We start from the raw sequence: 26,916 nt of genomic DNA, 5'->3' as shown, positions 1-26,916 counted from the left end.
TATCTCTAACACTTTGTATTCTATGAATTTTTATACTTAATGAATATCAGAAATTGGACATTAAGAAACCCTGAATTTAACTTCTGAATATGCATAGAACCTAGATGTGCAGAATACACCTATTCTAATACCTAAGAAAAACTGATTTGTGATTTCCTTTCTGAAATATTTTTCAAAGAAACTTTATTTTGTATAAATACAACTAAAATCACATTGATTGAGAAATATTGGGAATGTATTTCCTCTCGGGGGGATGCGGTATCCTTGCCATATTACATAGCCAGATACTGCTCTCTAGCTATTTCACCATCCCAGGCATTGACTTTCTTTTATGTCCAAAATGCTGATCACTGCAAGCATGTCTCAAATAGCAGAACCGAGAAAGAAGTAGAAGAAGGCATCCTTGATTTACTTCCACGATCTAACAGTTACATACCTCATTTCCTCCCACATTTTGTGTGTGAGGATCTAGTCACATGGCTGCAGCTAATTGCAAGGGATGCTAAGAAAGGGAGTCTTAAACTGTGCATCCTACCAAATTCCCAGTAAACAGCTGGGATGTTGTTACTAAAAAAGAAGGGTGTGTGTGTGTGTAAAACGTGTGTGTGCACATGTGTATTATTTAGACAGTGCCTTTTTAAAAAGTGAATACAATATTATGTATACAAAATTAGGTAATGGAAAAGTGATGATCAGCATAGAATCTGTCATAATTTCTGGAGATTTGGGAAGAATTGAAGAGGTTTTGAGAGATTAACACCAGCTTCCAACTCCATAGATTCTATACTGTGAGGGATCCAGGTGCTAAGACCAACACGGAGCATGTTCTTGTGTCCCCATCTTCTGCTCTAAAGGGTTGGTTTGCTTCAGGGCCGTTTTCACCAACACATTCCTTCAGGAGAAATTCCAATGAGAAGACAAGGCCCGTGTCCCAAAAGAATTTCATGTTGTGAGCGAAGTTGCACAGTTGTTCGTCACAGACAGGTTATTCTCTGTCTCAAGTAGTCCCTGGCGGTTCCACTCATATCTCTGTAATCATCCTGCTTCTTTTAGAACAACCAAAAGGACACACCAGGAACTTTACCAAAGTTTTTTGAATGAAACTGAATGAGGTTCTCCCTTTATGAACAGGACCTTTGTGTGCTACCTAGGGGTACTGTTAATGATTTCTAGAATTTATCTTCTAGATTACCATTGCTCCGTTTGGCATGACCAAATGGAGCCTTAAAAGATCACATAAACATCTTGGTCTTCACATATCAATCTGTAGCCACAAGCAGAAGGGGGCTTTCTCTTGCCAAAACCAAATCCCTTTCAGATCAAATCAACTTATGAATCCTGATGCTAACTCTATTATTATTAATATGTACATATGAGATAATGTGTATCATATGTATCTTAATTTAAATGTCCTAGTAACTAGCAAGTAAAATTCTGCTGTGTGTTGTTGGCATCATCTTTGCAGATGGCCTGTGTTTTAATTTTGATAATCTAAGATCAGGTCTCTGGCTCACCTCTTATGAGCTGCATGAACTTGGGTGAGTTACTTAACATTTCTGTGTCTCCATTACCTAATCTAGATAAGGAAAATATAGTGTATCCACCTTATAAAATTTTTGTAAGTGACAAAATGCACAGAACACTGTTAGCTGCTCTATCTCTGCCATACATTGAACCTATAATGAGTTCAAAATTCATATTTTCATGAGCTAGCTAATCTTTTTCTAAAACTAATTATGGCTATTATCTTTAGTAACAATTATATGTACAACTAATTTTAAAATATATGTCGGCTGTGCCAAGATTTGTTACATTTTTAATTATCTCTAATTATCACCCACATGTATCCTATGAATTTTTCTTGCTCTAACACTGCCCATCCCACCTCCTCTGTCATGTTCCTACCTTGGCCTGCAAATGTAAGACATTGTCTCATTGTCATATAATTCAGGAGATGATCATTGACTGTCACTACAGGGTACAGGAATGGGTGAAGAAAGTGTACTTTTTTATAATATCCCATTTTTAATATCATCTTCTGAGAAAGACACTGAAATGTAAAGAATCTGCAGATGTTTACCAAAAAACATCAATGCAACCATTAAATTGTGACACATTATATTATAAATGCCAACTTCTGCAGCTATCAGCATTAGGGAAGCATGAGCATTAGGGAAACAATGTAGCACTTGGCAAAGAATACTGTCTATACCTGGCTCTGTACTCTTCGACAAATTATTTAAACTTTCTGTCCCCATTTCTTATCTGAAAACTGAAGATTATTTTAGGTACATTTATGAGACTTACAAAGATTAAATAGTATTCACATTTGTAAGCACTGATAATGGAATGTGACATTTAGTAGGCATTACTACATGTTGTTTATCTTTTGAAGAGACTGAAAACTCACTGAAATACATTGAGTTACATTTGCAACCTCCTCGCTCCCTGGCTTGCCAGCCTTCCATCCTATGCTAATAGCAGGACTAAGGAGAAGTGATACAAGTTCCAAATATAAAGTAAAAGAAAATGAGGATAAAAGTGAGATGGGGTCATGAATCAAAGCCCCATGAAATGGCATAAAACAGAAATTTATTTCAGCCTATTATGGTTTATGTGAGAAACAAATCAAGATGTGCCCAGATGTTCCTCCATAAACACAGATCGATCAAAATGCACACACATAACCAAAGACAGATATTGGCACAAGCAATGCCAAACAATGTGTAAATCAAATGTGTGCCTCTGGTACCTGGAGAACTTTAAAAAAGTAAACCTCTTTACTGTATCTTTCCTGTCTCTTTATTAGATCCACTCAGCAGAGTGTGTTTACAACCAAAAAATGTAACTGATTCATTGAGCACCTACATCAATGCTAATTATATCAGGGTAAGTAAATAAATACAAATTTCTTTCTAGTGAGTATGTGATTTTGGAGATTGTTGATTTTATTTTATCTTTTCCCTTAGAGTAGATTAAGTTTTATTTAACTTTATTACTAGCGAGTTCTGTTTGTTTGTTAAAAGCCCTCCCTTACTATGAATCTCTGATAATGATTTCTATATGGGCATTGGAGGGGACTGACCATTATTACAACCCTCGTGTCAAATACCAGGCTGGACCTTCTGGGAAAACACCCATTTGTATCATGGTATTAGAATCAATGAAGCTGCCATAGTCTTTGTTTCTTTTAGTTTAACACAGCTCTTTTGTTTTGAAGATCTTTCACCTAATTTGTTGCTGTAAGTCATGTACTTAAAAGACAACAATATCATCTGTTTACTACAACCAGGGATATAGCGGCAAGGAGAAGGCATTCATTGCCACCCAGGGGCCCATGATCAACACCGTGAATGACTTCTGGCAAATGGTTTGGCAAGAAGACAGCCCTGTTATTGTTATGATCACAAAACTCAAAGAAAAAAATGAGGTATGATCTTTAGCAAAGCTCAGAAAGTTATTCAGGTTCTATTATTACTGAAGAGATTTTGTGTAAGTAAAATCATCATGAACTTTAAAAGATTTGTTTAAGATGGAAATCTTGAGACATTTAATAGCTAAATCCCTTTATCCTTCCAACAAATGGTAACTGGTGTTATTCTATGCATGGCAACTTTCCTTCAGACAAGTCAGTATCATTGGCATACATGTATATCATTTGTATTCCAGTATCCTAGTAAGGAGTTGAGGGGCCATGAATTACAAATAATTATGTAATAACTCTAAAAGTATTACCCTAATTTGTAAGCAGGAAAACAAAAAATTATTCATATCCAAGTCATATCTGAATGAAATAACAAGTACATTTTAGTTGCTGGAAGTACATTAATAAACAAACACACCCAAATCCCTGGCATGACAGATTTTAATTTCCTAATGGGGAACAAAAAACAAAACTGATAAGCATAATACATTCATAAATAAATGTAATATATTAGAAAAATAAGTGCTACTTTTGCAAACCAGAATGGGATAAGGGCATGGATATACTAAGAAGTAGCAGGGGGTGGGTGGAAAGAGAAAAATCACAGTGTGAAATGCGTGGGGAAGGTGAACACCCTTTAAAAAGTGGGACTGAAAGAAAAATTTAAAGGAAGTGACAAAAAGCAACTTTCTCTTCTTTATAGTAAGAAATGCAAAAAAAGGAATAAAATTAGATTCTCTTTCTATGCTTTTCTAAACATTTAGTTTGCACTGTAACTTGTTTCACATTTTGCATTGCAAAATAAAATTAGAGACTCTTAAAGAGTGCTTGTATAGCTGCTTCTCATATTTTAGGGTATCTAATGGGATAATTTACCACTTGATTTTTTTTTTTTTTTTTTTTTTTTTTTGTCTTTTTCCTTTTTATCGGTACCGGGGATCAAACTCACGACCGCCTGCTTGCAAGGCAGGCGTTTATGCCGCTGAGCTAAACCTCCAGCCCCCTTACCACTTGATTTTGATCAACATTTTATTTGTTTGTTTTCTTGCCAAAATCACAATACCAGGGCTTCACCATGACAGTAACAGTTTAGGAAACTGAAACTTCTCTTAAGTTCTTTTGATGGGTTATAACTCTTGACTGTAGCATAACCCTGCTACTAATGGAGACAATCTAGGCTCACAAAGCAATAACTCACAAGTTTTTTAAAGTTTGATATTTTCTTTGGTTTCTGCTACAATAAATGAAGCATTATTCCTAAAATTCATATTTGAAAACAAAGTATATTTTTGGCTAATATATGAGGTTATATACCAAACTAACTATATGTATGGTCTAGCAATGAACAAATTTCTATAAGCCTGGTATAATATCAAGAGATATCATAATTATAACCCACAATACTCACCTGTTTTACATACAACATCAACCTGACAACATATTAAGTGACTGACGGGTCCTGCAGAGCTGTTTAAAATACATGACAGTTTAGCTTTGTAACAGAAAAATACTCTTAAGGTTTAAAAGGTATATTTGCTCTTTGTGTACTTCTATGTATGCATGTTTATAATATTTATTTAATATAGTTGATTATGCAACCTGAAAAACTCTGCCTACAAAACCGTACACTGGGTAAAATATGAAATAGCATGTATTACAAAGTTTGGAGACACTAAAGAAATCTAGTAGTCAAAAATTTAATAAAAAGGTATAAAATCAGAGAACTAAGGTTTCTCATGTTTTAATTGCATGTAAGAACTGGACACAAATCTCAGGATTGCAGGAGTTAGGAACTGGAACTGAAACCTGACTAAAATGAGCACCTACAACTTGAAAAACTGCTTCTAAGATAACAATATGTAATTTATCTACTAGTGATTTATTACTTTTTTTTAATTCTATACCAATTCTACCCTTTTTTCTGTTTTGTTTTTTTCTCTAAATAAAAAAATGAGCACTTACAAAGGATATGGATTTAATGAAAACTGAAAGGCAAAATCTGCCTATCAGAAAAGATTACAATGGAAAATTAATTTATTTAAATATGGACTTTTGGTAGGATAAAACAGCTCTCTTGAATATTCAAAATTGAGAAACCTCAGAATATTATAACCAGATTTTCCAGGCGAAGTAATTAATATCAAAACTAATAACAGCTTGATAACACTTTGCACACTCAACAGAAACAGAAGAAAAATTTCTTAGATGCATAATATAATCTCCACATATGTCTGACAGAATTTCCCCCCAAAAAATCTCAAATATAAGTTCACAAGTTAAAATTATGAGTCACACAATAAATAAAACATTAAAAGAAAAAATCAGAAGAAGCAACCAATACTAGAGAGATCTACAAGAAATAAAAATACTTAAAATTACATAGGTTTTTAAAAATAATTTACAACACAAACACAAAATAAAATAAATGATGAAAAGCAAGTTTCTATGAAAAAGACTAAGATATATAATCAAAACAAAAAAGTATCAGGAATAAATGTTTTGTTAGGACTCAGGCTTGTGTAAAACCTATAAACAGTTTACAAGAACTGATCTTACGACATATGAGGAAATGAACAAATGCTTTGAAGGAAAAAAAGTCACTACAGTACCCAGTGCTGATTCCAGAGTGTCATGATGTGAAATCCAGCAATACTATTAATCTTTATTCAGAGTGATTTTAATCTACTTTAGTTTATTTAATCTCAACATAAATGAAGATATGGATAAATGCGTACATGTTTAAGTGTGTAGAATTGATAGCCATATTACTAAGATTTTATTAGGTAGTTCGACTGAACTATTTGCAGTCTCCCAGTTTGAATTCCCATTTATATGTTCCACTTTTTTATCTTGAACAATTATTTGTAAGAAGACAATATGTAAACATCAACAAGTGATTTAATACTGTTTATTTTTTTGAAAGTATGTACTATTTCTACCCGTTTTCTATTTTGTTTTGTTTTTTTAAATAGAAAATAAAAAAATAATTAAAAATTCTTAAAAAGGAATAAATGTTTTATAGACACTAAAATTAAAATTAATCTTAGTTTTATAAGGCTGGACACAGATGAACAAATAATTAGTGAGTTAGAAAATGTAATTAAAGAAATGACTTTAAAAAAAGAAAATCAACAAAAGCATGAGAATTGAGACATAGGGGATGTTTAAATGCCCAAAACATTGATGCTTCAGAAGAGAAAAAATATAATGAGAAGAAACAAGTAATATTTGAAGAAATAATTGCTATAGGTTTTCCAAATATTATGGAACACTTGAGCTTTAGTTTTGAAAAGCACAATAAATATTAGTTTGGATAATGAAAAATAAACACTCAGGTAGACACATCTGTGGAAATGAAAACACCAAAGATACAATATTAACAACCAGAATCACTATTGACAATAGCGACAGTGTCAATAAAAGCCCAAAACAGTACGATATCTACAAATGGTTAAATCAACCACCCAAACCCCAGCAAATCTATCATACAGGAATGAGAGAGAAGAAAATCTTTTCAGACAAACAAAAAAATTAAAGAATTCAGCAATAGCAGCATCTTACCGAAAAAACTGCTAGGAGTATTGAGTGAAAAACATTTGATCCAGCAAAAAAAGGACTCAAAAGTAAAACAGTGACCAAAGAAAGCAGTAATGAAAGCAGAACTAAAATGATGAACAATAAGAGAATATAAAGAAACATAAAATATTTTTGCGTTAGTCATGAAAATGTCCTAACTTTGACTAAGTTTAGATTTTAAGCTAAACAAGAGGATTCGACGTGGTTAAATAGAGGAGGATCCACATTGGAGTCACTCAGAGAAAATCAACTCAAAATACAGGTAGTTGGAAGAAATGGAGCAACATACATCCTGATGACAAAATCAATTTGAAATAAGAGACTTGTTGATCAAGCAAACATACATATTGTAATCCCAAATACTGAGTATTGTAATCGAAGTATTGTAATCCCTTTTTTAATATTCCTCAGGATCCAAAAAGTTGTATTTGTAATCACATTGAGACATTATTGGAATTCCAGCAAGTTAATTTCAATCTAGCACCTCCAATGCCACCCACAATGAGAACGAATACACCAAGACATATTCACATTTAAGGGCAGGCAAGGAGTCCTAAACTCAATCCCTGTGAGCATATGTGGACAAAGGCCCTGATCCAAGGCTTCTCCTAGAATTTATTATCTCATGAAGAAGGGGGAGCTCAAGGATGAGTGACAGTGAGGATGGTGGGAACTGTGTGAGTAACTTGGGCTTGCCAGGTAGGGAGAAAAGCATTTTTGCAAAATGAGGGCGAATGACATGCAGAAGGATCAATCTGCATAATTCAAGTAAGGTAAGCAATTGAATTGTTGTTGGCTGCTGCTTTAGTTTCTGATGTAAACTTTTGTGCCCTGGGGAATCATAGTCTCTTTATTTTGAGGCTCCTACACAGTTGACATTCCTGGAACTGACTGGCTCTGTCTTCCCACTGTGCTCACATCTTTTCCAGAGAGTACTTTGCAGAAGAAACAGGAGACTGGTGGATTTAGAGATTGCATACCAGTACCTCAACTAGTCTTATTTGCAATGCTTAGAGCCAATTGAAGAGAGAAGGAAATATCATAGTCAGCTTTGTGTATATCAGTATATAATAATAAGCTTCTATATAATCAATGTTGCAGCAGTTGTTCTATATTCAAGAAGAGTCACTCAAATTGTATGCTACACATACACATAGGTCCTTATAACACAGTGCAGCAGCCCACAGGGATGCCTGCAGGACCTCCACCTGCATGTGGAGCAGGAACCACCATTCTGAGAAGTTCCCAAAAAACTGATGGACTGCAATAGTATGGAAAGGTCAAGCTACACAGGACAGATTTGGGATAGGGCACTCAGCTCATTTGTCTTCCTCCAAACAGAGACTTTACAGCCTAGCAGAAAATTTCACTAGCATACATGGCGGCAAATAACCAAGAGGCTGCTCCTTCCCTGATAGGCTACCAATGTTTTGTCTTGTTTTGCTTTGCTTTTTGTCATGCACCATAGAGGCTAACTGGAACCTCTACCAACAGCAAGATTAGGAACCACAGTGGCAACTGTGAAGGTAGTGAGTGGAGCAGCACCACACCTCCTGCTCTGCACCCAGAAGCCTGAGAGAGGAGAGGGACAAAGGACTTAAGCTGTGTTAGGCTACAGAAGGATGACTAGTTCACTATCACCCCCCACCATCCACCCACACTTCCACTCCCCCACCCAAGGCACAAGAGAGAGTAGAGAAGTGAGACAAAGCATTTGGCTGTCTCCACAGAGATGGCAGGTACAGCGAATCTGCCAACAGCACTCCTCCCACTCTGCTTCCAGCTGGGAGAGAAGATAGAGACTTACCAATGGAGAGGAACACAGGCAGGGACCAGGAGGGACCAATTGTGCACAGGACCAAGAGACTGAGAGCACCCTCTTTGAGGGTGCCACAGCAACTAAGGAGTGAGGCAGAGGCAAACAGGGCAAGGAGACACGGATGGACTACCTAGGGACATCAAGAAAGTTGCTGGTTGAGGACTCTGTCCTCAGCTCCACAAATCCAGAAGCTAAAGTCACCCCCACAACCATACTAATCTTACTGCAGACTTAGTGGAGTTCAGCACAGATTTGGGATTAGAGCTGGACACTATCTCAGAACTATGGATGCCAGAGAAATTTTACAGAATTTTTTTCCTGTCTTTTTTTTTTTTTGATATTTAGGTATTTATTTTTGTTTGTTTTATTTTATTTGACTTTTTAAAATCTGTTTTTACCTCAGCTATCTTTCTTGTTTTTTTTTTTTTTATATACTTTCATGTGAGTGAATATTGTCTCTAGTCTCTCTGGTTTGCTTCAATATCCCCTTGTTTTCTCCTTTATTGTTTCTCTACTTTCCTCCTCTCCAGTCTCCCAAACTTTGAGTGATCTGCCTTTGTCTTTCAGTCTTGCTTCTACTATCTATCTTTTCATTTGCCTCTCTATTTTTCCTCTATCCCTCTTAATCCCTCACACTCAAGAGTGAGGGACTTATATACTTTATATACAGGCTCCTTGTCCATGTTGGATTTAGTTATAATAAGTGTAGATCTTGTTTTTATTATTAAAGGAACCAAATTAATAGTTGCCAGTTTGTCAATTTTTAGACTGTGCTTGTTGTTACTAATTGTACTACTTTACCAGGGTATCATACCTTTTGTCAGTTGATCTCCCTTGCATGATAGCATTGTGATTGTCTGGGGTCATAATCATCACCATAGTACAATACCAAAATACTGATTGCTGGGCCAAATAGATAGCAACTTCTCATCCCTAAGAAATTTGTAAGGTCAGATCTTGGAACAGACAGAAAGGCCAAGAGCCAACTACACATAGAAGATATGTCTGAGGAATAGATGTTTCCTAGCTAAGCCTCAATGCTAGTGATGAAGCTACCTACCATAAACAACATACCAATATCAACACAGAAAACTAAACTTTAAAAAACAGAAAATGACTAGAAACAAAATGCAACCTCAGACTCCTAGCCCAAAGAGAAAAATCCAGGGGACAATGAGATTGAAGAAATCAGAAGCCTTTCACTTGAATTTTCTGAAATGGTGTCAACAAAAATTAAAACAAAACAAAACAAAAAAAAAAACAGATGAATGAAGCCATAGATAAAATCAGATCAGTAGTATTCTTTCTGGGTTAAAAAGAAAGAGTGAGAGAGAGAAATGACAATCAAAGACAATCATAATGAAGCACTTGCTGAGTGAATCTACCGTAGACAAAGATAAAAAACAGAAGAATTTAGAAAAACGATAGAAACTATGAATATCTAACACAAGAAAAAGAATTCATGAAACATATTCAAACAGATATCCAAGAGATTAAAAATTCTGTTGAACGTATATGTAGTAAAATGAACCATATCAGACTGAGGAAACAAGATTCCAGTTCACAATCACAAAAAGAAAGACTTCTATAAAAGAGCAAAAAAATGATGAAAAATCAATTCAAAAGTTGCAGTTTGATGCAAAGAAGGACAATATAAGATTGATAAGCTCAACGATAAAGCAAGAGCCAGTGCAAACAAAAAATATGTTCAAAGAACTAATGCCAGAAAAGTTCCCAACTACAGAAAAAGAATTTGACATGCAGATAAGTACAGAAAAGTAAGGCATGTGAAACTCAAGTTATCTGTGATCAAAATAAAAAATCGACACCATGTCAAAGTTCCAGAAATTCAACACAAGTATAGAATAATAAAAGCTATTAGAAGAAACAAATCACCTATAAATGAAAAACTATCAGAATCACAGCGGACTTCTCAATACAAACCTTAAAGTCAAGGAGAGTTTGGAGTGAAGCATTTAAGTGCAGAAAAAACAAAACAAAACAAAAAAAACACCAACCCAGATTGATGTACCTGCCAAATTATCTTTCAAAATCAATGGAGAAATAAGACACTTCCATGACAAAGAACTGAAGAAATTCAAGACCACAAAGACTGACAGAAATTTGATCAAAAAACAAGAACCATGGAGCCAGGCATGGTGGCTCATGCCTGTAATCCCACCACTGGGAAAGCTGAGGCAGGAGGATCATTGTGAGTTAGAGACCAGCCTGGGCTAAAAAGTGAGCTCAAGGCCAGCCTGAACTGCATAGTGAGACCCTGTCTCAAAAAGACCAAAAAAAAAAAAAAAAAAAGAAAGAAAGAAAGAAAGAAACAATAATATGCTGCATACAAGAAATGCAGTTAACTCAAAAACAAATTCACAGACTGAAAGTCAAGGATGCAAAACAACATTTCATGTGAAGGAAGCTAGCAAAAAGCTGGGGTAGCTATTGTGTTTGCACACAAATCGAACTTCAAGCCAAGACTGATCAAGAGATACAAAGAAGGTCACTACATACTTGTAAAGGGGAAAAAAAACTGCAAGTGATGATAATTATAAATATAGAGAGATCAGGGGCAGAGCAAAGATGGCAGGTAGATAACAGCTGGCTACAGAGGCTCCCTGAAATAGTCAACTTAGAATTCAGCATAATACAGCATGGGGAGCCCCAAACAGAGGGAGATGAATTCTCTTATCCCAGGAAGAAACTAAGGTGAGAAGAACCAATCAAACATACAGTCCTGGTGCTATTATGTTTTAATTGAACAGCTAAAGGATCAATGCTCCCACTGCAGAGGGCAACTTGCCAAGCCCTCTGAGGGCCCACCATTTCAACTCACTGGAGGCGCAGTCACACTGAGGTCGAAGGTTGGCCAGCTGAATGGAGAGCTGAGCTGGTGGGGAGCCTGCATTAACCTGTGGTGAGTGATGGGAGTGGAGCCATTCCACAGAAAAGGGGGCTCCGGCACATGACATTCTGGGACTGGGCAGGACTGAAAAGTACAAGGGGCAGCAGTGACTTCAGTCAGTTGGTCCCTTCCAGAACAGGATTGGTGGAGTGAGCTAGGCCTGGGTCATGCAACCTGGCTGAGACCCAATAGGTCATCCAAAATCAATTTCCTATGCAGTGGCACACAGTAACACAGTGAACCTCAGAAGTTTGACCTATCTGGAGGGGAGGTGTCACAAAGTAATACAGTACAGGCCTCAGCAGCTTGACTGATCTGGAGGGGAGGGGCCAGCATAGCTGCCCCTGTTTGCAGCTCACTGGCACACTGCAGTGGGAAGGGTCACCTAGCCAGCAGGCTTCAGAAGAATTGTAACCAACAAAGAAAGAAACTGGGGCCTCTTGGAAGAAACAAAAAGTTGGGAAGAGGAAGCAACAACAAAAAGTCCCCAGGTCCCAACCAGGAGAACATTAACTCAGGACAGGTAAATACAAAGAGAATGAGAACAGCAAACATGCAATATCAGACATGGCACCAATGAACATAAAGTGATAACTTTGGGACCTCATAGATGAGTTCAAAAGTGAAATATTTAGCCAAATGAAGCAAGATATAAGAAGACTAATAAAAGAGATGCTAAGTTCCCCTCAAGCAGACACAGATGGGAGAATGGAGGAACTCACACAAAGGAGAGAACCATTTGATGAAGAATATAAAGAGAATATAGAATACGAAGCAGATTCAAAGAGATTACCAAGAAATTAAAAACTCTATGGAAAGATGGCAGATCTGCTTGAAAGAAACTAAGAATAGATTATCCAGACTGGAGGACAGCATTGCATTGTGGGATTATGAAAGGAAAAACTGTTTTAAAATAACAAGGAAACAAGCAGTAACAATACAAAGACTAGAAGACAACAAGAGGATCTATAACTTGAGAATAAAGAATGTGAATGAAGAAGCTGGGGTACAAACAAAAGAACTACAAAGGCTATTCACAGAAATAATTAAGGAAAACTTCCCAAACATAGGAAAAGGAAATGATATTCTGATGTCTGAGGCATACAGAATTCCAGCCACCTACAAGCAAAACAGAGCTACACCCAGGCATATAATAATCAAGATCCCAGAAATTCAATATAAGAACAGAATATTAAAAGCTGTTAGAGACAAGAAACAGATAACTTATAAAGGAAAGCCCATCAGAATAACGGCAGACTTCTCAACACAAACCATCAAGTCAATAAGAGCCTGGAGTGAAATATTTCAAGCCCTGAAAGAAAATAACCTCCAACCCAGATTGATATACCCTGCTAAACTGTCTCTAGAAATTAATGAAGAAACAAGATCCTTCCAAGACAAAGAGGAACTTGGGAAATTCGCAACCACCAATCCAACTCTACAGAGAATACTGCAGGGCATTCTAGAGAGAGAGAAAAGTACTAGTATTCCAGGGACAGTGGCAGAGAGGCCTCAGTGAATTGAGCAGAAAACAGAATGCAGAAGATAAGCAGATAACTGATGGCAAAGAAAGAGCAAGACAGAAATGAGGAAGAGAAGATTGGTTATAATCTCTAATATGGACGGCCTTGATATACTAAATTTAAAAAAAAGGAACCACACATGGAGTAGATCAGGAGGCAGGGTCCACCGAGATGCTATTTATAGGAAATATAATTAACATGGAAAAGAGTACGTGGACTGAAAATCAAATATGAAAAAAAATACTCTATGTGACAGAGAACCAGAGAGCAATAGGGGCAACTAGACCAGTATTTGTGGATAGGTTGGAAAGACAGGCTTTAATAGGTAAAGGAATACAATTAAGATCAAGTCCAAGAGAAAGAAGATTTGGATCCACTTAGATAAATAGCAGGTTGACCCCCAGCCCCAAATTTAAAACCAAGGGTCTTGGTCAGACCCAAAAATGCTCAGTGTACCCTGGGGAAGTGAAGAGGGAGGGAGAGTTTTAAAAAAAAAGATGGCAGAAGATACTGCTAATAGTGTATCAGGATTTAAAACCCACATTACTTGCACCACTCTGCTTAGACAGATTTTATTCTTTTTCTGATAGATTTTATTCTGTCCCAGTTTCTCTACTTGCATTAGATTTGAGGGCATAGACACCTATCCCCAAAACATCAGGATATATCACAACGATCATCTTTAATTTCCTATATCTTAATCTGGAGCCCTGTATGACTTATACTGTTTTATCATGACTCATCTTAGTTAAATCTGGTTTGTTTGGTTGCTGTTTCATATCAACAGATTTTATTCAAACCTGATATGATTGATAGTATCAAGTCTGAGAGTATAGGCAACTACACAGAAGATGACAAGATTCTACAATACACATTCTGGTTTGATAACTGCCTGCTCTTGAAGTTTTAATACTATATACAAAGTTCTGTTTTTATTAATACTGTTATGTACTGATATATTCAATTATACTATGTCCGATGATATAGCCAATTCTATTGAAGATAACAAGAGACAACAAAGGAACTATGGTAGAACTCCTTGTACAACAGTCTTATATGTCTTTTTCATTTCATATGTTTATAGGAATATGTTTTGTTTTTTCTTGCTTTGTTTTGTTTCTCCCTCTAATATAGAAAGGATAGAAATACATGTTAAGACTCATGAAAAAAAGTAATTATAAATATCAAAGCACCAAATACTGAAACATCCAATTGTATAGAATAAATATTATCAGACATTAAAAATCAAATAAGCACTAACACAATTTCAGAGAAGACCTCAGTACTTCACTGTTACAAGGGAATGATCAACAAGATAGATCAACAAGAGATAAAAATCAACAAAAAAAAGTAAAACTGAATAAAATTTTTGAATAAATGGACTTATAGGTATTTGTAGAATGTGCACTCCACAACATCAGCATGCACATTATTCTCAGCTGCATATGTAATGTTGTACCAAAATAAACTAGGTACTAGGTCTTAGAATGTGCTTAAGTAAATGCAAAGGAACTGAAATTGTCCTGTGGATATTATCAAGCCACAGTGCAATGAACTGGAAATCAACGGCAAAAGACCCACCAAAACTACCTGAACACACATGGAAATTAATTAACAACTTTCTGAACAACCAATGGATCACAGATAAAACTAAAGAAGAAATTAGAAAGATTTTATCATTAAATGATAAATACAGCATATCAGAATTTATGGGACACAATGAAAGTACTCCTATGAGAGAAATTTATAGCAATAAATTCTCACATCAGGAAAAATACAGTGAGCTCAAATAAACGGCCTAATATTGAACCTCAAGCTTCAAGAAAAATAAGAACAAGTCAAGTTCAAAGCTTGTACAAGGAAGGAAATTATAAAAATGAGAGCAGAAATCAAAACAGTGGAAACTAACAAAACAATACAAAAATAAATGAAGAGTTGGTTCTTTGAAAAATTAAGTTAAATTGGCAAGCCCCTAGCCAACCTTATCAAAAAAAAGGAAAGAAAAGATTCAAATTCATGCAATCAAGAATGAAAAACCACACAGATCCTGGAGAAATCCAGAAAATCACCAATACTTCCTTCAAGAACGTGTACTCAACTTGATGGAAAGCACAGAAGAAATGGACAGAGTCCTAGATACATAAGGTTTACAAACTGAATCAAGATGATATAAAAATTCTAGCTGGGTGTGATAGCACATGCCTTAATCCTAGTACTTGGGAGGCTAAAGCAGGAAGATAATATGTAAGTTTGAGCTTAGTCTGGGCTACCTAGTGAGTTTGAGACCAGCCTGGAATACACAGCAAGACCCTGTCTCAAAACACCAAAAAAGGAAGTAGAACAAGAAAAAGGAGGAGGAAAGGAGGAGGGGAAAGAGGAGGAGGATGAGGAGGAGGAGAAAGAAATGGGGAAGGAGGAGGAGAGTGAGGAGGGGAAGAGTGGGAGGAGGAGAAAAAGAAAATAAAAATTCTATATGGCCCAATATTAGTCAACAAAACTAAGCATGCAATTAAAAACCTACCAATAAAGAAAAGCCCAGGTCCTGATGGATTCACTGTTGAATTCTACAAGAAATTTAGATATCTAATGCCACTATTCTTCAAACTCTTTAATGAAATTTAAAGGGAAGCAATATTCTCAAAGTCATTCTTGGATGCAAGAATTACCCTGATACCAAAATCAGAGAAAGTTTCAACCAAAAAAGAGAACTAAAGTCCAGTCTTCCTGATGGATGTAAATCCAAAAATCCTCAATAAGAAAGTGCTAAACAAAATTCAGAAAAATACCACAGTTATATAAGTTGACCAAGTAGGATTAATCTGAAGAATGCAGGGATTGTTCAACATACACAAGTCAATAAATGAAATAGACAATATGAACAAAGTCAAGAACAGAAAAATCACGTGATCGTCTCAACACACAAAAAGCATTTAGCAAATTCTAACACCCATTCATGATAAAAACCCTACAGAAAATTGGAATAGATGGTCTTCGGCTCAGTCTGATACAAGCCATCTATGACAAACCAACAACCATGGTCAGACTGAATGGTCAAAAATTGAAACTTTTCACTCTAAAATTGGAAACAAGCCAAGGACGTCCACTGTCACCACTCTTATTCAGTGTAGTTCTGGAAACATTCGTCAGAGCCATTAGACAAGAGAAAGAAATAAAAAGAATAGGAAAGAAGAACTTAAATTATCATTATTTGCAGATGACATATACTACACACAAAAAAAACCCAAAAAATCAAAAAACTTCTATGTTTAATAAATTCAGTCATGCAACTGGACATAAAATTAATAGCCTTTCTGTACACAAATAACCTTACTGAGAGAGAAATTAAACAAACCATACTTTTCATAATAGCAGCGTAAAAAATAAAACAGGAATCAATCTAACAAAGGAAGTAAAATATTCTTACATTTAAAACTACAGAACTCTGGAAAAGAATATTGAAGAGAACATCAGAAAATGGAAAGATATTTTTTGCTTTTAGGTAGAAAGAACCAACATAGCGAAAATGACCATAATTTCAAAATAGTTATACAAAATACCATTAGCACACCTCACAGAATTAGAGAAAGCAATATTAAAATTTATTTGGAACCAAAAGAGACCTAAAATAGCAAACGTAATTCTGGGTAACAAAGGCAAAGCAGAGAGCATTACACTCTTTGACTTGAAATCACCATGATAAAACAAGGTGGTACTGGAAGACAGACACAGAAACAGAGAGAGAGACACTTGAGGAGCAATGAAATGGACTGGACAATGCAGAGACACACTAAGCCACCTTATTTTCCACAATACGGCAAAATACCTACACTGGAAGAATGATAACTCTTTAACAAATGGTGCTAGAAAAACTAGCTTTCCACATGCTAAATACTAAAACTAGACCCATGTCTCCCAGCATGTACTAAACTAAAATCAAAATGGATCAAAGATCTAAATATTAAAACAGAAACACTAAATCTGCCGCAAGAGAGGATAAGTAGAACTCTTGAAGACACAGGGAGAGTCCAATACGTTATGAATAAAACCCAGATCTCATGGAAAATATTACAAAGAATGAACAACTGAGTTTTCATCCTATTAAAAAGGTTTGCACAACAGTAGAAATCATCAACAACAAAATGAAGAGGCAACCTACAAAGTGGAGGAAAAATTGCCAACTATTCCTTAGATAGACTAACATCTAGAATATGTAAGAACTCAAAAAAATTATTGAACCAAATCTAAAGACTCAGTCAATAACTGGGCATCTGAAATTCCTATGCACTACTCAAATGAAGAAGTAATATGGCAAATAAATATAAGAAAAAATATTCAACATCTCTGGTCATTTGAGGATGCAAATTAAAATGATATTGAGATTCTATTCCAGTTCAGAAAACAATGGCTATTATCCACAAATCAATCAATAACAAATGCAGGCTGGAATGCGGGGAAACAGAAACTCTTCTCCACTGTTGGTTGGTATGCAGACTGGTGCAATCCCTGTGGAAATCTTCAAAGCACTAAAACTCAAGGTTCCATTTGAGCTATTCTCTTCCTTCATGTTTTCTGAAAGAATTAAAAATATTATACCACAGTGATATGTGAATGCCCATGTTTATAGTAATAGCTAAATCTTGGAAACAGACCAAATGCGATCAACCAGTGAATGCATAAAAAAGATGTGCGTTTTAAAAATATATAATAGAGTACTACTCAGCCATAAAAAAGAATAAAATTGAGACATTTCTAGGTAAGGCAATATTTTTAAGTGAAATAAATCAGACACACATATAAATACCACATTGTTCTCTGGTGTGAGAAAGTGAAAGTATAAATAAGAACCAAAATGTAATAATATGTATTGTGAAATAGGAAAAAAAATGTTCCATTGGGGAGGGAGAGAGGGAAAGGAAGGAAAGGAAAAGAAAATAAAAAACAAAAGAAGAGAAAACTGTAAATAAAACTTTTTAAATGAGAGAAAGAGTAGTTCAAGAGAGGGGACAAGAATAAAAAAAAAGAACCTAGATATATTATATACACATTTAAATTTCCTATGATGAATGTGATCATTATATATATAATATATAAAATGTAGCAGTAAACTTAATTGATTTTTAAAATTTTTAATATTAGATACTAACAGAAAAGAAGTAGGATGTATATTTCCAATCTGGCAAAAAGGCAAAAGGACAGAATTTTTTAAATAAATTAAAAGAAAAAAAAAAACAGAAAAAAGGTGTTAAAAAAATCAAAAAAACTTTTACCAAATTGAAAAGTAGAAACAAATAAAAATAGATTGATAATCATGATAAATAGAAACGAGTAACTTGGCAATTAAATATCAGAGATTACAAAATTGTCTAATTTTTTTGTTATATGTTGTCTAAAGGAGGATGCAAAAATGTTAAAATAAACAAAAAATGACACCAAACTATTTCTGAACAAACAATGTGTTTAACAAATAAAACTGACTTTCAGTCAAAACAATCGTTAATAGAGAGGTAACTGGAGGTGAAGAGGGTACACAGAACATTAAAACATATAACTGATACATAAGTTACAATGCTGAACCTGTAAATGTATGACATAAATGCCAAATACCTAAAGCATTAATGGAAAAATTAAAGAAAGAATTGATAAACTGCCATAAACCATAGAGCAAACTAAGCAAAAAATGTACTAAATTTATATTAAGCAGAATTTTTAAATTAATGGAGATATTGAAAAGTTTAAATAATCTTTGCATAAGTTACCAAAATGTTCATTACCTACAATTCAGTCATGATAAAGGCACTATGTACTGATTAAGATACTGTTAAAAGTTAGATTTCTCCCAGTCCAAAAATGGGTATCTGAAATGAGTACACACTTCCCAGATGGCGAAATACAAAGGGCAAGTAAAGGTATGTAAAAATGTTCAGCATCACTGGTCATTCAAGAAACGCAAATGAAAACAACACTGAGATGTTGTTTTACTTCTGACTTCTCACTTCGGAAAGACTGGCTATCATCGAAAATAATTCAATAACAAATTCTGGTGGGGCTGTGGAAGAAAAGGAATCTCTGCTCGTAGGAGTGTAGGTTGGTACAAACATTGTAGAAATCAGTCCTCAAAAAACTAGGATTAGATGTTCCATTTGACCCAGCTATTCTGCTTCTGGGTATCTTCCCAGAAGAATTGAAAACATCATACCACAGCAATGTATTTGCACCCATGTTTATAGCAGCACAATTTGTAATAACTAAATCTTGGAAATGACACAAATGTCCATCAACTGAGGAGTATAAAAAAGATGTGCTATTTTCATACAATGGAGTACTACTCACTTATAAAGAAAAATAAACTCAAGGCTTTTATAGGTAAATGGATGCAAATAGAGAGCATATTTGTAAGTGAAATCAATCAGACTTGTGTGTGTAAACATCACATTGCTTCCCCAGTATAAGAAACTGAGTCAGTAAAATCCAAAATATGCAGTAAATATTTGTGAAAGGGAAAGCAGTTGCTCAAAAGGAAAAAACAACTAGCATGAGGCAAAGTAGAAAACAAGGAAGGGGGAATATATATATATTCATCAGATAGCTAAGATAATTGTACTACACATGCTATTAGTTCATTGAAAGGAATACTGCTTATATTGTTTGATCAATTTTGCATGCCTAGATCTGGTAATCTGAGCAACTATTTTGAAGACAATGATATGCAATATAATAACCATTATTGATTTTCTATCATCTTGCTTTGAAATTCTTAATCAGTTTTATTTTTTTATTCTCCTTAAAATAACACACAAAGTTAGAATACCTATTACAATAATCCCCACACTGAAAGGTAGTTGAGGCTTTGTTTTTCTCTTTGGTTGTGTAGTTCAAAATGGTAGTAAAAAACTGTTGGTTTTTAGCATTTTGAGCCTCTTACCTTTCTTAATATCTGAGGCACATTCTCTGGAGATATGAAGGTCAAATATGTTATATGTCTACTGTGTGTATTCTGCTACTTGGTTTTTGTATGTGTGTTTGTGAAGACAGATATAATCCAAAATATTGCAAGAAATATTTTTGACTGTTTAAAAACTGTTTCATTACTCTTCTAGTTAAAGTAAAAATTCCTTTCTGTCCAGACACTTCAAAGATACAAATAAAACACTGTAGAGGAAACTTTGATGTTTTGCAGATCAAATGATACTAAGAAGTCTGGCTCAAAAAGAATACACAGCAGACTCCACACCACCAGGAAAGTGCTGTTTACCGAAAATGTGCCAACTTTCAATTGTGTTAAGCATCATTGTTTGGAGTAGACAAAAATCATTTCCTCCAAAGAATGTGGAGGTGGAGTTATCTTTAGAAGTTCCCACGCTTTATATTTTTATGATCTTTTCTACTTTATAATACATAAAGGACTAATTTCCATCTTTTATTTAACAACCTGAATATTCTCAGTTACTCACATATTATAAAATGAAAATAAGCATAAAATGAAAGATAACTGAAAAATTAGTTCTGATAATAAAAAAGTAAGTTGCTAGCAGGTTCAAATTCCTTTATTTAGATAAATCTCTACAAAGAGACAATTCCTTTTGAAATAAAAAAATTGAAAACACAGTTTTTGGACTTTCTTAATATGAATTATTCCATTCTTAGAAAAGATGGGGGCTGGGAATATAGCTCAGTGGTGTAAGTGCCTGCCTGGCAAGTGGAAGGCCATGAGTTCGATCCCCAGGCCCAAAGAAAGAAAGAAAGAAAGAAAGAAAGAAAGAAAGAAAGAAAGGGTGGAAGGAAGGAAGGAAGGAAGGAAGGAAGGAAGGAAGGAAGGAAGGAAGGAAGGAAGGAAGGAAGAATAGATGTAGTGGCCAAAACCTATAAATCCGAAACCAGACCAGTCCAAAAATAACAAGCAGTGTTTGCATGTGTCTAGGAAGTCAGGGTGCTCAGACAACCTCTGGACCTTTCTGGTTGCATCTTTCTTCCTTTCTAGGAATGAAATAAAGTTGATACAAGTAGTGACCATATGATATATATGTGCTAAGCACAACCATGTAGTAAGTTCAGTTAAAACTCAGATACTAACTCTGAAAAATAAGTTTTATTGTCTTCTAAACAGTATTACTAATAAGAAACCAAAACCGAGAGTTTAAGTCATTTTATTTAATCCTCAAAGTTAGTGGATGATGTTGTTCGAATTTTAATCTGGGTTTGATTGATTTCAATGCTGTACCATTAATCATGGCCTCGTCACAATATCAGACCCAAAGAGGAAGCAAGGATTAGAAGGCCAGCCACCTACTCTTGGTCTCTGAGAGCAATGACATACCAAATTTATTTTTCACAGTCAGTGAATTACTTGGTGATGTGGCTAATGTAACGCTTCCCAAGTATTTAACATCTTCCTCTGTTTTCACATGCATCTTTCACCTTGGTTGAGAAATGCAGTTTATTAATATAAACCCCATTTTTGTTCATTGACTTACTTAGATATTGCAAAATTTAACCTCAGAAAAGTCAAATAGAAATAATATTTTAACTTTTCCCTTCTTTCGTTTCTTTCTCTTCTCTATCTGATAAAATTATAGAATATTTTCATTTCAATTACATTTATTTAGTCAAAGAGCTCACCCAATGCTTGTCAATCTAAAGACTAAGTACTCAAGGGTGGAAATACAGTCTAGCAAAAGAACAAAATATGGAAGCTTCCAAAACATAGCGTGCCTGAGCAGAGCAATTTTGTGAGGCTAGAGTTCATGTGACCCAGCACGGAGTAAAGGGAAATGGAACTGGAAAGGTAAGTTGCAGTGAAAAACAGAAAAACAGAGGACTCTGAAAACTAGATTTGTTATATACACAGCAGGAGCTTTTTGAAATATACTGGCAATACAGTTTCTGTACCAGGAGTGATTTGGTGACAGCAGATGGGATCTGGATTTGAGAGAAACAAGAGAAAGCAGGAAATGGGTTAAGAGAAGCTGTGCAGACTTCCAGGTAGGAAACAATGCCACACTGAGCTAAGGCAGTGGCAAAGTGCGTGAAGAAAAGGGACAGACATTAAGAGGCATCCCAGCAGAAGAAGCCCAGGGCTGTGTTTCTGAGTAACGTGAGAGGGGTGAGGGAGAGTTGACTTCAAGATTTCTTGAGAGGCTCAGTGGATGGCCATCCTGTGAACCTCAATGTGGAGAAGGGGAGGATTTGAAAGAAGAAAATAAACTTCATTTTTCAAAGCTGAAGTTTGAGGAATTCTGGAAAATTATAGATGAGAAAGTCTATTGAGTAGGTAGAAATAAATCGAAAGTTGTGGAGAAATACATGAGTTAGAGATGAAAATTGGATAGGGTTTGGCTGAAATCATGTGAAGGCACAAAACTGATGTAAGGAAAATGAAAAAGAGGTTTGTATTCTGTTGTATACTTTGCTTTTAACATGATGTGATTTCTCCACAGCATGGAGAGTTTAATAACTCACCAAAATATTATTTTAAATAGCTATTAAATTTTATTGTGTAATTATTTCTTTATATTCATTCTTAGATCGTATCCATTTTTTTATTTACATCTGATTATTTCACTGAGATATACAAAATTGTGAAACACCTAACCAAATAATATGAACTTTTGAAAGAATATATTCTCAATGTATTTTCCAAATATGCATTCAATTGTACTATACTCTTCAATATCTGTTATCCAACTAACTTTAATGGTGCTCAGTCCATAATTTCTCTTTATAAAATACCCAATTCTATGTACTGTATATATTCATTCAATTATCTCACAAACACATGTGAACTATCTACTATTGATCACTAGTATAAACAATCGGATTATATCCAAGTTTTGACAAAGCCAGCAAAAATTTCTTCCTCCATGAGTGCATAAACTAAAAAGAGAAATCCTAAACAAGACACATAATAAATACTATGCAAAGTGATAGTCATATACTGAATATATACTCTATATAATATACAGTGTATAAGTATGCCCATTAAGTATTATATATGAGTATCACTGAAACACTATTTTAAACAGAAACTATAAGGAGAGGGTAAGGGAGGTAGGAAGCAGTTTGTTATATCAAATCAGGTGGTGATTGTGGGCATCATTAATCAAAGCACATAAAAGAGGAGTCAGTCACAGATTCAACATAAAGCAGAAGAAACAGCCACTCAAAATAGTCTCCTGGTGTGTTTGAGGAAGGGTTAGGAGGCCATGATGGCTGGCACAAATGTGCAAGGGAGTGAGTGCTAGAGGAGCTCAAAAATGTAGCTACGGTTTGGAAATGACCTACTGAGGAAGCTAAGGCGGTGCACACATCTGGGACTTAAGGTCACAGCTCTGGATCAGAGTCCTGTTCCCATCTCAATTTCATCTTCTGTGAAAAGCAGAAAACATGACAGTTTACCTTGCAAAGATATTAGAAGAGATAAAGTAGTATTTTACTTATGGGTAACTTGTGTGGGGGAAAGCACTATATCATTTGTTATTATTAGCATAACCTAAATATTTTGAAATCTATAAATAACAAGAGCCTTATGATCACAAATAGTTAAGTAATCACTTTGTTAAGGCAAATTACTAGATATGTGTTTGGTTAATCAAATCTCTTCAAAGGAAAAGTTTTACAATGTAAATATTAACTATGTGTAGTCTATGTTTGCATTAAATTTTATTATCAAACTTAATATGCAATCAGATGGGAAAATAGTTACTCAATATATAAGTAAATTATGTGTTAAAGTAAAATAGATCATTTTAAATGAGATAAATATTTGAGATGAGGAACATGCTAATTACCCTGGTCCGATCATTACATGTTGTACACATGCATTGATGCAGCACACTGTATTCCATAAATATGTAAAACTACATCAACTAAAATTTTAAAATGTACATTAAAATGACCTTTTAAAGCTACATTTGAAGAGAAAGTAAATTTTTAATGAAATAACTAGCAAAATGTTAATTTCTTATCTTACATTCTAAACACGTGAAAAAATAATATGTATCTTTTTATTACTTATAATTAGTGAGAAAATTAGAGTTCAAGTAAGGCAATCAAAAAGATTTAAATATGCATAGGAAATTGAGAATCTGGCTCTTTGATCTTAAAAATAACTAACATTTACTGAGCAAAACATGTGCTTGTAATCAGACACTAAACACATCCACTAAAAATGAAAGCCTTAGGCTAAGCAACTTGCCTAAGGCTAAACAGACCTAAGCTGCATCCACTCCTCACCAGTACCCTGCACTGCCCTCTCAGGGCTTCTACTTGTGTGAAAGAGTAGGCTGTCCTGCAAAAAGTAATTATGGTCAGGTAGCGTGTGCATGATTGTTTACAAGCAGTGTTAAAATCTCTAATCATTCTCTTTAGGAAGGAAAGAGGAGACAGACAAATTCAAACCAAAATTAAAGAAAATCTATTTTAAAGAAAAAAATAGTTGAATCTGTTTTTTCAAAGTGACTGACAATTTAGAAATATAAACTGAAACTCTGACTGGAGAACTCACACTTAAGTTGGCGGTCAGCAGGGTGTTGAGAACTCATGCTTTGTACCAAAAGTAGGAAAGCAAACCAAGTCCCACAAGCAGACGGTAAAAATAAGGGCTGGCAGTGCAGTGATGGAATCAGTCTTATCATGAGGGCAGTGGAGACTGACTGCCATTCCTGGAGGACACTACTGGATATCATAGATATCTTCAGAGGGCAGCTGATTTGGGAGCATAAACTGGAGTCATCAAGAGAAACGGATGCCATTTGGGCCTTAGCTCACCAAAGCACAGCACACAAGTCATTTCAACAGGAAATAAAGAGACCAGAACCACTAGTGCAATGGCAGTAATTCCAACTACCTTCTGGTTCAGGGCCCTTCATGTGGATGCCAAGACTGCAGCAATGCCAGGCAGCTTGATATCACTGGCTGTGTGACTAGGAATTTGACAGTTATGCTACACAAACAGTTAACTGTGGCCAGAAATTCTGTGCTGATATAGCACCTGCTGGGGTGAAGGAGCTTTCCTTTCTGTTCTCGGAAGTTTCATCAATTGTGTCTGCTCAGATAAACTGACAATAAACAGATAAACAGGAAAAAGCTCATAAAGACATGCTACATGCACAAGAGCATCACAAGAGTGTACTCATCCCAGCAAGATTTAGAAGCTTATGAGGTGTGACCAATATATATGCTGAATGTTTAAACTGAAAACTTTTATTATGGTAAAAACCAAATTAACATTAATCCCTTTCAAATTCCCCCCTCTTTTGATAAGACTTGTCCAATCATTCTTGCCACTTTCTAAAGTCATGCTGGAAGTCCTCATTCATGAGTGTCTTCAAGAAGTGTGATTAAAACTACACTGGGGGTGGTGGTGCTGCTACCAAGTGTCATTCAACAGAAAGGCTGGCTCATAAAAACTTCATACTGGCTTCTCATCCACCTTATCACTGGGGCTGGCATAGTGGGACTCCTGGCTCTTCCCCAGAGTTTTCATAACCATGAAAAATAAATGCTTTGAATCAGCTCAGGACATGGAACAGCCACAACAATGCAACTAACAACACTCACCAGATGGCAGGGGCTGTGGCTTAGTGATAGAATCCTTGCCTTGCATGCACAAGGCTCTGGCTTTGATTCCCAGCACCAAAAAAGAAAAAAAAGACACTCACCAGAAAGGACTTCTACAGCTGCTTAAGAAAGAGTCAAGAACAATGGGATAAGTATGTTTGAAGCAAGGGGGTCTTTTCAAAGCGATTAATGGCGATGTGTCCTTTACTGTAGTAGATTTTTTAACTTAGTCATTCATTGCATTTTTCTGTCACAACGCATATGTACCTGCTTTAAAATGGAAAGACATATGGGGATATAAGCAATTTTAGAGGAAGCGTAAATTTTTTAGGGAAGATGAACCAAGTGGAATGGACTTGGGATAAAGTCTGGGCTCTGGGTATGCTATCAGCTTTATTCACCTTTCCTCAGAGTTCATCTTCCCTGTTTGATCAGGATGTAAGGTGAAGGTTTGTGATGATTACATCCTGGAAGAATTGGCCTCAGTCAGATAAAGAACTTCAGAGTGCCTTTGTAAGCTTCAGGAGAGATAAACAGGCCATAGACGGGGCATGAAAATGTCAGAGACACCTTAATTCTGAGTTTGCGGCTTTCCTTCAAAGTGCTCAGAGTGTCAGAGCACCAGAAAGTAGTCTGGGGTGTCATTTTCTGAGTCCCTACACACCCAAGCAAAGGTACTCATATTTTCAAATGCATTTTATACAGTATTCAGCTCTATACTTTAAATTATCTGCTGTTATAGGCAAAGCTTAAGCCTACTTTACTTTTTAGTTAAAAGCAATCTTATTGGCACAGTTAATCAAACAGAGGATAGAATCATAAAATATATCCAATGCTTTCTTTTATCTCAAAATATGTACATTTGCTTATGCTAAAATTTACTGGGCTGAGAATGTAGTTCTGTGGCATGTTTTCTCACCATGGGGCTTTTTTTTTTTCACCATGGGGCTTTTGTGTGTCTGTTTGAGTATTCTCATGCTAGAGTTCTAAATCATACATCTTATGATTTATACTCTTTACACATCATGAAAGTTTCCCATTTCAGCTACTTTAAAGCAAGAGAGAACTTAGAAAAGCTAGTAAACCAATATAAATGCAGAACTATATT

General features: G+C 35.3%; 1 protein-coding gene across 2 annotated transcripts in view; it reads left to right on the top strand.

Annotated features, from left to right (window-relative positions):
• Ptprr (protein tyrosine phosphatase receptor type R) overlaps positions 1-26,916 on the top strand; it is a 276,029-nt gene that overhangs the window by 222,184 nt on the left and 26,929 nt on the right. For both annotated transcript variants that reach the window (XM_013159524.3, XM_063255140.1), the window contains 2 exons: positions 2,810-2,889; positions 3,293-3,430. In XM_013159524.3, the coding sequence (XP_013014978.3) occupies positions 2,810-2,889; positions 3,293-3,430 (218 nt within the window). The remainder of the gene's footprint in view (positions 1-2,809; positions 2,890-3,292; positions 3,431-26,916) is intronic.

Source organism: Cavia porcellus, unplaced genomic scaffold (assembly GCF_034190915.1).
Source record: "Cavia porcellus strain 051 isolate PalLab524CR breed Dunkin Hartley unplaced genomic scaffold, mCavPor4.1 scaffold_8, whole genome shotgun sequence".
Taxonomy (NCBI): domain Eukaryota; kingdom Metazoa; phylum Chordata; class Mammalia; order Rodentia; family Caviidae; genus Cavia; species Cavia porcellus.
Note: the sequence above shows the minus strand (reverse complement) of the source record. Positions and strands in the feature narration are given on the sequence as shown.